Source organism: Lepidochelys kempii, chromosome 22 (assembly GCF_965140285.1).
Source record: "Lepidochelys kempii isolate rLepKem1 chromosome 22, rLepKem1.hap1, whole genome shotgun sequence".
Lineage (NCBI taxonomy): Eukaryota > Metazoa > Chordata > Testudines > Cheloniidae > Lepidochelys > Lepidochelys kempii.
In genome coordinates, this window is record NC_136401.1 from 7,142,958 (window position 1) to 7,157,918 (window position 14,961).

Below are 14,961 nucleotides of genomic sequence, written 5' to 3' on the forward strand. Positions count from 1 at the left end.
ATTGCATCTTCTCACTTACCTGTAAGCAGCTGCCTGGAAAAGAGCTGGTTATTTGTGACAAGTGCATGCTTCACCCCAGTGCATACTTTTATCATTGTAATAACTGATCTGATTTTTTTTCTTAATAAAATAGAACCCAACAGGCCAACCGACAGCTCCACAGTGACACAGGAACAGGTCTCACCCCTCATTCCCAGCTGCTGTGGCATTTTGCCACTTTTCCTCCCACTTGCACATTTGGCAAAATGTCCCTGTGGGGGAGGCAGGGCTGGGGAGTCACCTGCCAGAGCCACTCACCTGGGCAGGGAATGTTCTGCTCTGAGCTGCACAGTGACCATTAGATTGTAATTAGTAATTATCCCAGTCCCCGGGGGTATAAATCCATCTCTGTCCTCCCCCGGGAGCCAGTGCACCAGGTTTGCAGCCCTGGCTCAGCTCCTCACGTACCTGACACAATCGCACAGTTGCCCCCTTCTCTTGGCAGAGAGAAAACTAAAGATGAACAAGATCCTGGCTCTGGGTTTGCCAGCCCTGCTCTGCTTAGTTACAGGTAAGTCCCGAAACAAAACCCAACGAGGAGAGATTTCCACCCGTGGTGGGGCAGAGCTTCAGCTGGTGCCAGTCCAATCAGCTGAGGTCTGGCCTGTGTTCTTTAGTGAGGGCATTTCAATTACAACCAAGTATCCTACCTAAAGGGCAGCCCGTGCCCTGGCGGAGAGACAGAGCCGCCCCTGAAAAGTCAGGCTGGCCCAGCGGTGACCTGCCCACGGAGGGATGAAATGAACCAGAGCAGGACATCAATATGCGGGAGGGGAATGGCTGGTTCCATGCGGCTGGGAAGCTGTTTTGGTGTCTGTGTCCGGTCACCAGTCTGGGTCTGGCTGTTTGTTTCCTACTCTCCCTTCTCTGTCCTCTCCCACAGCTGCAGCTCTCCAGTGCAACAGCTGTTTCATGCTGTTACAGGACGGCAGCTGTATGCTCGGCAAACACACCTGCACAGCGGCTCGGGGGGAATCCTGCTTTACCCGGAAAATCACTATAGGTGAGTCTGGGCAGCCAAGGGCCCCATGAAATGCCATTTAGGAGCTGCCGGGGTGTGAGGGCACCTTACTCTAGACCAGAGGTGGGCAAACTACGGCCTGCAGGCGACATCTGGCCCACGGGACCGTCCTGCCCAGCCCCTGAGCTGCCGGCTGTGGAGTCTAGTCCCCATCCCCTCCCCTGCTATGCCCCCTCCCCTGCAGCCACGTCACCGCGCGGGCAGTGCGGCTTGTGCCCGCCCACCTCCCAGGCTTTCCACTAAGCCTGTCCTGCTGCTCTGAGTGGCCTGGTAAGGGGGCGGGAGGAGGGGGAGGTTGGATGGGGGGCAGTCAGGGGACAGGGGGCGGTTGGATGGGGTGGAGGTTCGGGAGGGCGGTCAGGAGACAGGGAGCGGGGGGTTGGATGGGGGTGGAGTCCTGGGGGGCACTCCCAGGACAGGGGTCCTGGGAGGGGGCGGTCAGGGGACAAGAAGTGGGGGAGGGAGGGATGTGTCGGGGGTCCCGGGGGGCCTGTCAGGGGTGGGGGTGTGCATAGGCATCGGGGGAATCAGGAGACAGGGAGCGGGGGGGGTTGGATAGGGGGTGGGGTCCGGGGGGGGCGGTTAGGGGTGGGGGTCCCAGAAGGGGGCTGTCAGGGGACAAGGAGCAGGGGGGGTTGGATGGGTTGGGGGTCCTGAGGGGGGCAGCCAGGGGGCGGGAAGTGCAAGGGGGCTGATAGGGGCCAGGGGCCAGGCTGTTTGCGGAGGCCCAGCCTTCCCTACCCGGGCCTCCATACCGTTTCACAACCCCGATGTGGCCCTCGGGCCAAAAAGTTTGCCCACCCCTGCTCTAGAGTGACCCCTTGTGGCCAAGCTGGCCGCAGTACTGAGGAGGGAAGCTGGGGAGGGCCTCACAGCCCTGCTACGGAGCAGCTACACGGCTGTTTTTAGGGCCACAGTGTCCTGGTGTTCTGTCGACCTGGCTCTGAGATGTGCTGCTGCTCGCTCGGTGGCCGCCACATTCGTCCCTAAATCTAGGCCGGTGAGTACGGGGACGGCCAGAGCTAGGGGTGGCCCAGCTCGCGTGGCGAGCACGAGCCGGGAGGCTGGGGCATCAGGGGTGACCGCACAGCTAGCTGCTGGCGGATGCACCCAGAGGCCCGGGTGGGCTCGTCTGCCCAGTGCTGCCGTGGTTGCCCTGCTGTTGTCACCGGAGCTGGCTCCGGCCTGTCTACAGGGCTTCAGTCACGGCTCTGACTGCCGTGTAGACAGACCCTGTGACGCTGGGGCGGGTGTCCTCTGAGGACAGAGAGAGGGGCCAGCAAGTGTCCTCCCCGGGAGCAGTGCGAAGGAAGTGGCAAGGGGAGACAGAGGAGCCCTGGACAGAGGGGCGGGCAGCTCAGCTGGCAGGAGGGGCCTGTCCCTGGCACCTGGCTCTGGACTCTTTCCCTCTGCAGCGGGCTTTATCAGGCGTGTGGAGCGGGGCTGCACGTCCATCTGCAAGGATACGGAGATCACTGGCGACTACTACAAGGACACCACCCAGTGCTGCACAGACGAGGACTTCTGCAACATCCACAACCCCTTCCCCAAATTCTCCGATTATGCCTAGCGGGAGGCTGGCAGTCCGGCCTGGCAGGAACGCCATGGTCTCCCTTCACCCCACCCCCTGGCTCTAGGTTAGTCTCTCCCGCCCCTCGCCGCATGTAAAACCCAGCAGGACCCAAGACCATCCCCTGGTGTCATCCTCAATTCCCCGCTCCTGTCGGCTACAAACGATGTTTAAATTAGGAACTGAGCTCTACCCTCCGGCCCCGCCCCACTCCCCCTGGCCACGTCCCGCTTCCCCTTGGCCCCTCCCCGTGCCTGGCTGCCCTCCTCCCATCTTGCTGCCCCAGGCCCAGCACCCAAACTCTGGAGCTTTGCTGCTGTTCCATAGTTAAAGGTGCCCGAATCGGGGCGACACCCTCCCCCACAGCTGTCGCTTCAGAGTCGCCGCTGCCCCGTGAGAATGTTAAGGGGGACCCCCCCCCATTTCCCCAGACATCGCTCTGTGCAGGGTGGTCAGTTTGCCAGCTCAGGAGGCTGCAGTGCAGAGGGGACACCTAACCTGCCAACCAGTGGGACCCACTCAATTCTCCCTCCGTGCTTCCCCGTACACTGGGCCCCAGTGACGCCCTGAGCCTGGTGTCTGCTCAGCGCAGACCCCTGAGACAGAGTGAACACAGCACAACCCACAGGTCTCTGCTCCAGACGGGCTGTAAGAGGGTCGCTACCAGGTTCTCCCCCAGGCAACAGGCTGGCAGAGCCACGCCTGGGACAGGAACCCGGACAACAGAGCGCGCAGGGATTTCCTCCTCCACAGCGTGCCCAGCTCCCTGCCTGGCTGATCCCCCAGAGCCCCCCTGCCCTCGGAAATGAGTCCTGCCCGTCTCCCTGCCGTGCTCCAACCCCCACTGTGCCTGGGGCAGTCCCTGGTCTCTGAGTGATCCTGGAATGGGGTCACTCTCTACTGATCACATCCCGCCATTGGCGATGTAACGGTTACAGCTGTCTCTGAAACGCCGCCTCCCCGCTGTGCCCAGGGACAGGTGTGATCCTGGCTTGCTGTATTTGCAGCTGAGATTTCGCTGATGAAATGACTGCACTTATCTCCCTCTTTGTGGTATTTTGCTCTTTTGTTTCCTTGCGCAATAAACCCTCTGATTCTCACGGAGCTCTCAGGGCCTTCGTTTCTTCATACACGGTCAGGGGACACTGTATTTTCAGACCCACATTTGGGACAGTAGCTTCTCTCACCACCCCTCCGTGTCCAAAGATGGCAGAGGTTCTGCTAGGACATCTCCCTCTGGTGGGTAAAGCAGAGTGCCTGGCCCTGTGGCATTACAACCAAGTTCTTCCCATTGGGAGGGCGGGTCTAAGTGTAACCCTGTGTTGGCAGCAAAAGGGCTGCGTTCAGTGTTCTCGGGGTGCCCTCCTTAGCTGACACCGACTTGATCCCCTCCCCAGAAATGAATGAAACTATGTACCCCACCCTGAGCACCCTTGGTGGGACCGAGTCCAGGGGTTAAAACAAAGAGAACTTTATTAGGGGAGGGGAAAGGGGGGTAGGGCAGACAACAGAACAAATTTGGGGAAATCAGTAATTAACAAATTCTAAGGAGGTAAGATTCCCACCCCACAAAGTATCTTAACGACAGTCCCACCCTCGTTCCTCCTGGCCTTTGGGAATGGCGGACGATATGTTGGCCCTGGCTGGGCCGTTGGCGGTGGGGTCCTTAACGCATGAGCCGGGACCGCCTCAGCTGACAGACCCAGCCAGCTCCGTTAGCCACGGCTGTGGCAGGCTCCTCAGCCTCTGTCTGACACCCAGCTACCGCCAGAGGAACAGGGAGCACTGCCCTGCGGGGTATGGGTTACACGGGCCCCAGGCTCAGGGCTGGCCCCGGGCATTCGGGGGAGCCTGGCGGATGGAGGGGGGATTGAGCAGGGCTGGCTGGGTGGCAGGCACGGTGTCCCCGTCCCTCAAACGTCAAGGGAGGGCACTGGAGCCTTCCCCACTGGCAAACTGCCCACCCTGTTCAGAGCGCTGCCAGGGAGAGGGGCCCCTTAATGCTCTTGGGGAGGAGGGGGGCTCTGAATGACAGCTGGGCGGGGGGGGCGCATGGGTCACCTTAACCCACGGCACCACAGCAAACCCAATATCCAAGGGAGTCATAGTGGGCCAGCGAGACACAGACAGGGGGTGAGCAGGCAGGAGAGGGGTCAAAGGGGAGGGGGCCATGGGAAGGGGGAGGCCAGAGGACAGGAGAGGGCAGGCATGAGCTACAGCAGATCTTGGATTCTGGTGGGTTTTTAATCAGACTGGAGAGAAACCAGGAGGGATGGGGGGGGAGGGGAGAACATGGACTTCTTCCAGAAGTGCAGCTGCTCCCACGTGAGTGGGAAGTGAGGGGGTGTCCATGGCCCCTAGGCGTTGCAGAAGTCTTTGGTGCAGCAGTGGAAGATGTGCCAGTTGTATGGGCCTACGACGTAGTCCTGGCAATTGCTGACGCAGCCCATCTTTGCAAAGACGAAGTTGTTCCCTGGAGAGAGAGAGAGAGAGCCTGGGCGACAGGGACAGACGCCTCCTCCCTGGGACTGTGCCAGAGGAATCCAGCATCTGGTCCAGCCCCATAGCCAGAGCATCCCCAGCTGAGATGCCTTTCCCTTTGTTGACGCCCAGGAACCAGGGCTCCGTTGTCATGCTCTGCCATTCCTTTCCCATTGCTCCAGGGGAAGACACCTGCCGGTCCCTCCCTCTGCCCTCAGGAGATTCCCACACCCCTACCCCTCATCCTCCTGCTCTTCCCTACGGCCTCATGTCACAGCCACCTTTCTGAACTAAGGGCTGAACATAGCTCCCTCTGGAGTTCCCCAGTGCTCCTGCCAGTCTGGCAACCAGGGCTCGCTCTAGACCTAGCAGAGACCATCCTAGTTCTCACCCTGCCAGGGGCAGCACCGTGAGCCCCAGAGATGGGGCATCTCGTGGTGACTGAAAACAGCAGGAATGAGAGCGGGGTGCGTGCATGCCACATGCACCTACCTAATGAGTGTGTGTGGACGAAGCAGGATTCCTCCTGATCCGCCTTGCACGATTTCCATCCTGTGCACATCTTGTTTGGCTGCAGTCTGACACACATGTGGCATAGCAGGGCTCCCGCTGCGTGACAGGAGAGAGAAGAGAATGACAACTCGCCAGGCACAGAGGGCCACTGGAGATGGGCGGGGAAACAGAGTCACCCATCTGATCAGGAGCGTGGCTGGGTGACAGGGAGCGCTCACTTCCCTCTGTCATAAGAAAGGCTGAGTGTGGATCGGCCTAGGGAACTGGCCCAGCCAAGCTCATGAAATAGAAGCTTGTCAGCATACACACACTAGCTCTGCCTCGGAAACTGACTAAACAGAGGGCCGCGATATGCTAACAAAGTAAACCGGGGAGTGTGGGTGGGTGGGGGGGAATGGGAAAAATACCTTTCTCTCTGGTCCTTGCAGTTACAATGAGCTTTTATTCTCTTAGTTCAAAATATTTCAGAAACTGTGATTTCTATGTGGAGAGTGAATCAAATCAATCTGAAGGCCCATTCCAGTTTTTCTGTACTGCTTATGAAAGAGTCAGTGAGTATTTTAAAGAGCCTGGGGAAAAAACACTGTGCAGCATGTCAGCAGCCAGTCAGATCTCTCTATTCCACTATCCCTGTGGCAGCATAGAACTTTTCCTGCCCCTGTAATTTTATTAAGAATTTAAAATAATGTGAAAACCACAAAGTGACCCACGGAAGTGATTGGCACTGGCTGCCGCTCACCATTTTGCAACACACGTTGTCCAGTTCTTTGTCTTGGAGAAAAGGGACTGGTAATGTTCACTGCACAGGTCACCTCAAAATCCCCCTTGCTAGTTACACAAAGAGGCTAGATCTCTCTCTACCAACTGCCTGGATCCAGCCCAACTGGACTTTGCGACTGCCAGAGACGCTTCTAACAAGCTCATGGCCCTGCTGTATTTGGGCAAATTTGGGAAGCATGTCGCTGGTTTGCACAACTCAACAGCCCTGTCTCAGTCTTGTGAACCCATCCATTTCCCTGAATTGACTTCAGAACACGCTGATGTTATCTGTCCCCTCGCAGGGCCCTCCCTAGGCCAGCCTGGCTTTGCCAAGGCATCTGTCCCTAATGCAGAGCACAGCCTGCTCTTCCGCTACAGTATGTGAATCCCTCTCCCTAACCAACAAAGGCCAGCTCCTCTGCTGGTGTACATCATCCTAGCTAGCTCCACTGACGTCGAAGGGCCAGCTCCCCGATGGAGCCGAGGATCTGGCCCCTTTGGGAGTGAATAGGTCGGTTTTGTTTGGGGACTTACCCGTTGAGAAGTACAGCAGGGCTGTGAAAATAGGAACCAGCATCTTGCTCATCCTTCGTTTTCTCTCCTTCAAGCGGAGTGGAAAGCAGCACGGTGTGCTGGGCAAGTGAGAGCCCAGGCAGTGGTGCAGGGCAGTGGGCGGAGTACGGCACAACTCAAACACCAGCCGGATTTATATTACCCCTGGTGGGGCCGGGCAGCAGCCAGTCAGGGCCCATCCTGCGGGAAACACCCATGAGTTTCTGTTGATTAACAGTCATATCCCCAGATCGGATCGGATGGTCAGCCCAGGAGCAGAGCGATTCCTGCTCAGGTGACCAGCTCTGGGCAGGCAGCTGCCCACCCTCCCCAAAGGCTGGGGTTGGACTGCACTGGTGCCCGTCGCCCAGGGCTCCCATAGGGTCCCGCCCAATGCCCACAGAACATAAATGGTCCTTTTTAAGCATTAAACTTCTTGCCCCGTTATTGTGAATAAAACCTTCCAACCGGGCCCGATGCACAGCTGGCTGCTGAGTCTGCCTGGCTGAGACACACACCCACTCCCGGGGAGAGGGGAGCCAGCTGCAGTAGAGTTGGCCACAGCAGACTGACACCCCCTTGAAAGTCTCCCTGCTGGGACGTGGAGGGCAGCAGAGCTAGTGGCTCCAACAGAGAACGCCCTGGCCACAGGCAGAGAGTCCCACCAGCTGTTATGGAGAAAGAGGCAGCATGTGTCCCCAGTTACCAGCAGGGCAACTGGGAGCTGGGATGGGGGATCAGGATTATGGTGGGATGGTGGGCATGGGCGAGCAGGACAGGAACCTCACAAACAAACCTGCAGCCCCCAGTGGCCGTGGGAGGGGAGAGCTGCAGCACCCCCCTCAGCTCATGCGCTGGGAAAGGTGCAAACTCCTCCAACCGCTGTGTGTGCCCCCTCATGCCCAGGGAACAGAGCCCCTGGGGATCTGCCCACCAGAGCCTGACCACTGCAAAGGACAGAGAGGGAACATGCTGGGAACGTGGGTGGCAGATTTCCATCAGTATTTTTAGCCCAGCAGCGGAGGCAGTGCAGGATCAGAGGGATCCAATTCGCTTCGGGACAGAGTCTGCGGCTCGGCCCGTCCCAGGGTCACTCTAAGCCCCCTTTATGGAGTCGTTTGGACCATCTCAGCCACACGCTATTTAGTGTTGTCACCCTGGCTGCTGGAGGCCAATGCCCAGGCCCCAGAGGGACCTCACTGGCATTAGCCAAGGCGTCCAACTCAAGCAATGACATTCCACCTCCTGAAACACCCCCTCCCCTGGCAGTTTCAACTGGACAGGGGATCCATCCACCAGTCCTGTCCTAAACCTGGGCTGGGCCCGAGAGGTGGCTGCATAGTCCAGCCTTCGGTGAAGGGGCTGTTAGCCCCACTTGTTATTACGGTTGCCCAAGACATCTCATTATAGGGCCCTGTTTTCAGTTGCTGATACCTTTGCCAAACTTTAGCTAGTTAGACTGACATTTTCCATGACCGGTGTCTGCCTCTGGCTGAATTTTCTTGGGAAGTTTCAGCCAAAACGGTCCAGCTGTTCCTGAGAACAAGACCAGGGGAAGTTAGACATAAAGGTAGCTCTGGAACAGGCTTCCAAGGGAGGCTGTGGAATCCCCCTCATTGGAAGTTTTTAAGAACAGGTTAGACAAACACCTGTCAGGGATGGTTCAGGCTCACTTGGTCCTGCCTCAGGGCTGGGGGCTGGACTTGGTGACCTCTCAAGGTTCCTCTCATCCCTACACTTCTGTGATTCTATGTGGGGCTAAGAGGTTTCCCTGAGACTGACTGTAAAACACAGGGGCTAGGGGATTGATTGCTTGCAGCTACCTGTGTGCACCAGCATCAGCAGGCAAGACAAGCAGGGGTGAGCATGGCCCTGACAGGAAGCTGAGAGACAGGGCTTCTGTTTGGGCACAGTGCTGGCTGGAAACGCAGACTTGGGTTTCTGGGCAAAGAAACTGCCTGCTGTTTGGTTCTGCTTTGTTTAGGGAAATAGGACTTTGTGGCCAGTCTTTTGACTAAACAGGATTGCACCAAAGAAATACCTGACTCTCTCATCAGTCTCTCCTCCTAATGGAAATGACCCACAGAGCCCCGAATACTGGCTAACTACTTGGACCAAAAGGGGTACAGGTTTGCATTCGCACAGGCTGCAGCATGCAGTGCATCCCCATCTGTGCTGGCAGGGGGAAGGGTGCTGTATGGGGGCCAGGGTCTGTTAGCACAGTCTGTGATGTGCTGGGTGCACTGAGATTTTAAAGGCACTTCCTTAGCACAAGACACATAGAATCATAGAATATCAGGGTTGGAAGGGACCCCAGAAGGTCATCTAGTCCAACCCCCTGCTCAAAGCAGGACCAATTCCCAGTTAAATCATCCCAGCCAGGGCTTTGTCAAGCCTGACCTTAAAAACCTCTAAGGAAGGAGATTCTACCACCTCCCTAGGTAACACATTCCAGTGTTTTACCACCCTCTTAGTGAAAAAGTTTTTCCTAATATCCAATCTAAACCTCCCCCACTGCAACTTGAGACCATTACTCCTCGTTCTGTCATCTGCTACCATTGAGACCAGTCTAGAGCCATCCTCTTTGGAACCCCCTTTCAGGTAGTTGAAAGCAGCTATCAAATCCCCCCTCATTCTTCTCTTCTGCAGACTAAACAATCCCAGCTCCCTCAGCCTCTCCTCATAACTCATGTGTTCCAGTCCCCTAATCATTTTTGTTGCCCTTCGCTGGACTCTCTCCAATTTATCCACATCCTTCTTGAAGTGTGGGGCCCAAAACTGGACACAGTACTCCAGATGAGGCCTCACCAATGTCAAATAGAGGGGAATGATCATGTCCCTCGATCTGCTCGCTATGCCCCTACTTATACATCCCAAAATGCCATTGGCTTTCTTGGCAACAAGGGCACACTGCTGACTCATATCCAGCTTCTCGTCCACTGTCACCCCTAGGTCCTTTTCTGCAGAACTGCTGCCTAGCCATTTGGTCCCTACCCACATGGGTGAGTTTAGCAAGGTAGCGACACAGACAGCACCAGTCAGATTTGTTTCCCCTTTGGCCCCACTTAGGACATTAGTGCGTTGATGCTTCGGCATGATTTGCGCGTACAGCACCTGACACAAAGTGGGCTCCTCAGTGTTCTGGGTTCAGAGTGACCTTGGGACGTGCCAAGCCACAGTCTCTGTCCCCAAACAAATCAGCTCCATCTGATCCGGTGCTATCCCCTCCACAGGGCTAAACATACTCCCACCAGCTGTCATCCATGCTCCCAGCACAACCCCCCACTGCCTCACTTCCAGCCAGGCTCGACGGGCTCAGGTGGGTGGATCCAGAGCATAGCATTCTGCTCCCTGGGGTTGCATGAGAGCAGACCTGAGCTGAGCGTGGGCTGGCCAGATGTTTGGGGGAGGGGGAGAAAGGGTGTTTTGCCTCCCCACTCTGTGTGAGGGGGACTCTGTCCCATTTGTATGTTTCGGGGTTCATAGTACTTAGACCATCCCATCTCATTAGAGGAGAGTCATCAGGAACTAGTCAATGCCTCCTCCAGAGAGACACAGCTACCAAACCCTTTAAAAAAGTCAAGTGCTTGACCAGTTCTCACCACCCAAACCCCAACCCAGTAGATCTTTCCAACAGCTGCCCTGTCTCCAACCTCCTATAACAACTGAGACGGTCATAACCACGCTGGCCCAACAACATGGGGCTGCCTTGCAGCAGGGTTCATACCAGGGCACAGCAGAGACGACAGCCTCGTGGCCGTGGACGCAGGTCAGCTCTCTATGCCCCTGTTGCTGGACCTCTCCGCAGCCTTTGACACAGTGCACCATAAAGTCCTGCTACCTGCTGACACAGATCCCAGCAGGAGCTGCTTCAATGGCTCCAATCAGCCTTCTGCATCAGAACTCAGAAGGGCGGTGGGTAACGGCCCCTCTCCAAAGGCCCCACTGTGGGTCTCACAGGGATCCCTCCTATCCCTGCTTGTCTTCAATGGCTGGGAGAGAGCATGAGAGGCCATGGGCTTAGCTGCCAGTGTGGCACTCAACCCTGTCTCTCCTTCTCAGCTCATGCACCCACAGCTACTGCTAACCTATCAGGATGCTACTGGAAAACAGTTCCTGGGTGAACCGCAGCTGAACCCCATTTCATCCCCTCCCCCACCCTTTCCCCCTGAACTGTCCTAATCCTGCAAACTTCTGCAGGGATGTGGGCCCCCGTGTTCCTGCAGTGTCGTACCCAAGTCGGGGGGGGGGAAGGGCCACACGAGCGGGTCCCATAGAGCCCAATCCTGCCAGATGCTCCATGCACTACTAAAAAAAAAAGAAGAAGAGGAGGACTTGGGGCACCTTCGAGGCCAACCAATTTATTTGAGCATAAGCTTTCGTGAGCTACAGCTCACTTCATCGGATGGGAATGCATCCGATGAAGTGAGCTGGAGCTCACGAAAGCTCATGCTCAAATAAATTGGTTAGTCTCTAAGGTGCCACAAGTCCTTTTCTTTTTGCGAATACAGACTAACACGGCTGTTACTCTGAAAGCTGCCCTACTGGTAGCACTCCCTGACAAGGCTGGCACTGAAAGTCTCGTTCTTTTCCATAACACTCCCCGCCCTCCCGAGGGGCCTCCTCACAGGGCCGCCGTGTGTCCCTGTCACACAGGGCCATGGCCGGTAATGGGAACTTGCTGTACAAACAACCTTAAAATAAACTAACTTCACCTCAGTGGGCCAGGTGCTGAGCCCTGGGACACCGGGTCGATGGGGAGGGACTCTGGGCTCACACAGGTGTACCTGAGCTCAGGATCTGGCCCACCAAGTAACTTGGGATCGGATCCCACATTCTCTCCTCTCCCTCAGTTACACCAGCCCTCCCATCATACCCTTCCCCCGGCCAGCACCACAGTGCAGGGCCCTTCAGCCAGTTTGCCTCCTCCATCCCTCAGGCCTTCAGCCAAATTTAGTCTCTGATTAGCACAGGGGTAGGCAACCTGCAGCACACGAGCGGATTTTCAGTGACACTCACACTGCCCAGGTCCTGGCCACAGGTCCGGGGGACTCTGCATTGTAATTTAATTTTAAATGAAGCTTCTTAAACATTTTTAAAAACCTTATTTACTTTACATACAACAATAGTTTAGTTATATATTAAAGACTTATAGAAAGAGACCTTCTAAAAACGTTAAAATTAGAGTGAATAAAGGAAGACTTGGCACACCACTTCTGAAAGGTTGCCGACCCCTGCATTAGCATGTTTATGGAGCAGCAGCCGCTCATCTGGGCAGGGAGCGTCTTGCCCCCGGTCTGCCATACGACAAGAGTCCAACGAGTAAGATCCCGGGGGTGCATGTTGGTTCCTCCCAGGACTCGCCTTTGCCCTGGGGATATCAATTCAGTTCTGCCCTGCCCAGCAGCCACTGAGCGAGGTTTGCAGTCTCAGGATCCCCACTCACCCCACATGACTGCGGCTTTACGGAGACGAAGCTAAAGATGAACAAGCTCTTGGCTCTGGGCTTCTCTGCCCTGCTCTGCTGTGTCCCAGGTGAGTCCCTGAAACAAAATGGGGGCGCTGGAAAGATAAGTGCCTGGGCTGCAGTGGCAGAATTCCTGGGGGGCCCAGGGAATAGGAGTAACTAGGTGAAATTATCTGGCCTGTGCTATACAGGAGGTCTGACTAGATGATCTGTGGTCCCTTCTGGTTTTGTAATCTAGCCTCGATGAACCGGATCTTTCCAAGGTCTGCGAGCAGCAGATCACAGCACCAACACCCCCACTGTGCTAGTCCATTCCATGCAGCATATCCAAGCTGCCTGTGGAGAGCCACTGGAGACATGGAGCACAGCTAACAAAGCAGTCCAGCGGTGATTGTCCTCGTGTCGCGTGCACAGTTCCTGCATTTCACTGCTAGATGGTGACTAACAGCATTTGTCTCCTGTGTAACCAAACCCTGTCAGAAACTGGCAACTGGCTTCCTCTGGGCACTGGAGAGACTGCTTAGCAGTCGCGGGGAGAACAGTCCCCACTTGTCTTTGTGTTACCTGCCTCTGTCCTTAGGGATTGGGAACCAACTATTGCCCAGCCCTGCCTCCTGTGTAATACCCTCTAACACGTTTGCTTCCCCCTAGTGGAGGGACATTGGCATGTGCTACTGCCAGCCCAGGGAATTTACCTTTATCACGAGCAGACTCTTGCCTGACTTGCTTCTCCACAGGCCTCTTCTTTGGCTCCATCTGCGGGTGGTCTTTGTCATCACATGACACACTCTCCATGGCAGGTGCATGGGGAATTCTGTGGCCTTCTCTGCTAACTGCTTCCTGTCTGGCTCTGTGTGGGTTTTTCCTCCTTTTTCCTGCAGCTGAAGTCCTTCGATGTATTGTTTGCCAAAACAAGATTCCCATCTTCGGCTGCATCAAAGGACAGGGCATTTGCCACCTTCCGCCAGGGCTGCCCTGCAAACTCATCAGAGTCTATACCAGTATGTACCAAAATGGGCACTCCCCATGGGGTGGTTTATATCAGCTCAGGCTGCCTCTCTCTCAGTTGGGCCCCAAATGAGACAGGACAGGGAGAAAAGGCATGCTGTACCCTTAGTGACCCCTTGTGGCCAAGAAATGTGATGAGTCTTGCCTTCTGGCTGGGTGTCCAGGCAAGGGCTGTCGGAGTTACCTATGCAGCATTCTATTTAACCCCTGCTTGCAGAGCTGTAGGGTAAGGAGCTTGAAGTGACAGTAATGGGTTATGAAAAGCTACTTCCCTCTCTCCAAGGAGGGTCCATCTTAGGGCCAAGACGGGAAGAGGACTGGCTTTGGGAAGGCGGCTTAACTGCATGCGAACAGGGCCAGCAGGACCCATGAGGGTCAATGGAGACACTGGACCCATGGCCAAAGGGGGCCTTATTCACAAGTCCCAGCCCAGCTGCAGACCATGCAGTGCCATAGTGGCTGCGCTGCACTGGCAAACCAGGGGAGCTGCCCGGGCAGAGGACACAGACTAGTACTGGCCACTTCTTTAGCACCTCCCCCATCCAAGGAGCTCAAACGGTGAAATCAACGAATGGAAACCACAACATGCCGCTGGGATAGGTGAGACTATATGGGGCACATCACCCAATTCTGAAAGGCAGTCACCTTGGGGAACGTGGCAGCTGTTTAACCAGGGACAGCACTTTAGGGCAGGAAATGAAGAATCCTGTAGCCCAGTGAAACGACATTAGGAACAGTGCACCCAAAGGTTGTGTGTGGCTGGGACACCAGCGTTTACTCCCTTCTTCCTATCAGAGGGAACCTGGGAGCTTCAGTGATCACCTGGGAGCGCAGTACATCTTAATCTTGACGTGACCTACTTTGGGGGTTCAGCATGGATCCCAGCATTAAGTAGCTGGCTTAGCTTTTTGTCCCCATCTCCAGTGTGTACCCAAACACTGAGCTCACAAAGTAGGACTGAAGAATGTTGGTTGGTTGCTGTGCTATTGCTGGAAGTGGTCCTTTGGAGAAGACTTTAAATCAAGCTCTAGTCTGCCCCAGCAGAAGTTAGCCATTTGCCCCAGCACTGAGTTATGTGGATAACCCCATGAGTCCTGATCTGTCATGATCCATATGTGTTCACACAGTAGAGCTGGGCAGCAAGAGCAGTTCTTTACCTCCATGTTCTTTCGAGGGTCAGCACTCTCATCTCTCTTGGCCCACATGTCTTGTTAGCCTAAATGTTAGTCTAGCCCTGTGAGCGGAGAGAGGAAATGAGTACATAAACTATTTCTGGTTAGACACTCCACCTTTGCCACTGAGTTGAACTGAGCGGGCACTTGTGAGAATCTTGGAAGGAGCCCTCATTCCTGGGTGCATTGTCCTGATGTGTTTTTCCTCCCTACACAGCAGGCATCCAATTTTCTTCTCAAGCAGATTGTGCTATGCAAGGTGACAGATGCAACATCATGGAGCCAACGAAGTCTGGCCACCACCAAATTTCCTGCTGCAACTCTGATTTCTGCAACAATTAGAACTACCAACAGCACCAATGTGGATCTCCACCTCATG

General features: G+C 55.7%; 2 protein-coding genes across 2 annotated transcripts; one reads left to right on the forward strand and one right to left on the reverse strand.

Moving 5' to 3' along the window:
* The first annotated feature begins 428 nt into the window (after positions 1–428).
* Positions 429–3,734, forward strand: ACRV1 (acrosomal vesicle protein 1). Its single transcript, XM_073320981.2, has 3 exons — positions 429–550; positions 923–1,042; positions 2,476–3,734. Exons 1-3 carry the CDS (start codon positions 499–501, stop codon positions 2,628–2,630), a joined length of 327 nt encoding a protein of 108 aa, XP_073177082.1. The 5' UTR covers positions 429–498; the 3' UTR covers positions 2,631–3,734.
* A 1,033-nt stretch (positions 3,735–4,767) lies between these two features.
* LOC140901678 (prostate and testis expressed protein 4) lies at positions 4,768–7,147 on the reverse strand. Its single transcript, XM_073320922.2, has 3 exons — positions 6,918–7,147; positions 5,604–5,720; positions 4,768–5,103 (listed from the first exon to the last, which is right to left on the reverse strand). Exons 1-3 carry the CDS (start codon positions 6,967–6,969, stop codon positions 4,988–4,990), a joined length of 285 nt encoding a protein of 94 aa, XP_073177023.1. The 5' UTR covers positions 6,970–7,147; the 3' UTR covers positions 4,768–4,987.
* Positions 7,148–14,961: the final 7,814 nt, after the last annotated feature.

Bases quoted from the DNA above. Each gene is read 5' to 3' on its own strand.
- ACRV1 (XM_073320981.2), top strand. From the start codon at position 499: ATGAACAAGATCCTGGCTCTGGGTTTGCCAGCCCTGCTCTGCTTAGTT. The intron at 551-922 runs GTAAGTCCCGAA...CCTCTCCCACAG, and splicing joins CCTGCTCTGCTTAGTTACAG to CTGCAGCTCTCCAGTGCAAC. The intron at 1,043-2,475 runs GTGAGTCTGGGC...TTCCCTCTGCAG, and splicing joins TACCCGGAAAATCACTATAG to CGGGCTTTATCAGGCGTGTG.
- LOC140901678 (XM_073320922.2), bottom strand. From the start codon at position 6,969: ATGAGCAAGATGCTGGTTCCTATTTTCACAGCCCTGCTGTACTTCTCA. The intron at 5,721-6,917 runs GTAAGTCCCCAA...CCTGTCACGCAG, and splicing joins CCTGCTGTACTTCTCAACGG to CGGGAGCCCTGCTATGCCAC. The intron at 5,104-5,603 runs GTAGGTGCATGT...CTCTCTCTCCAG, and splicing joins CGTCCACACACACTCATTAG to GGAACAACTTCGTCTTTGCA.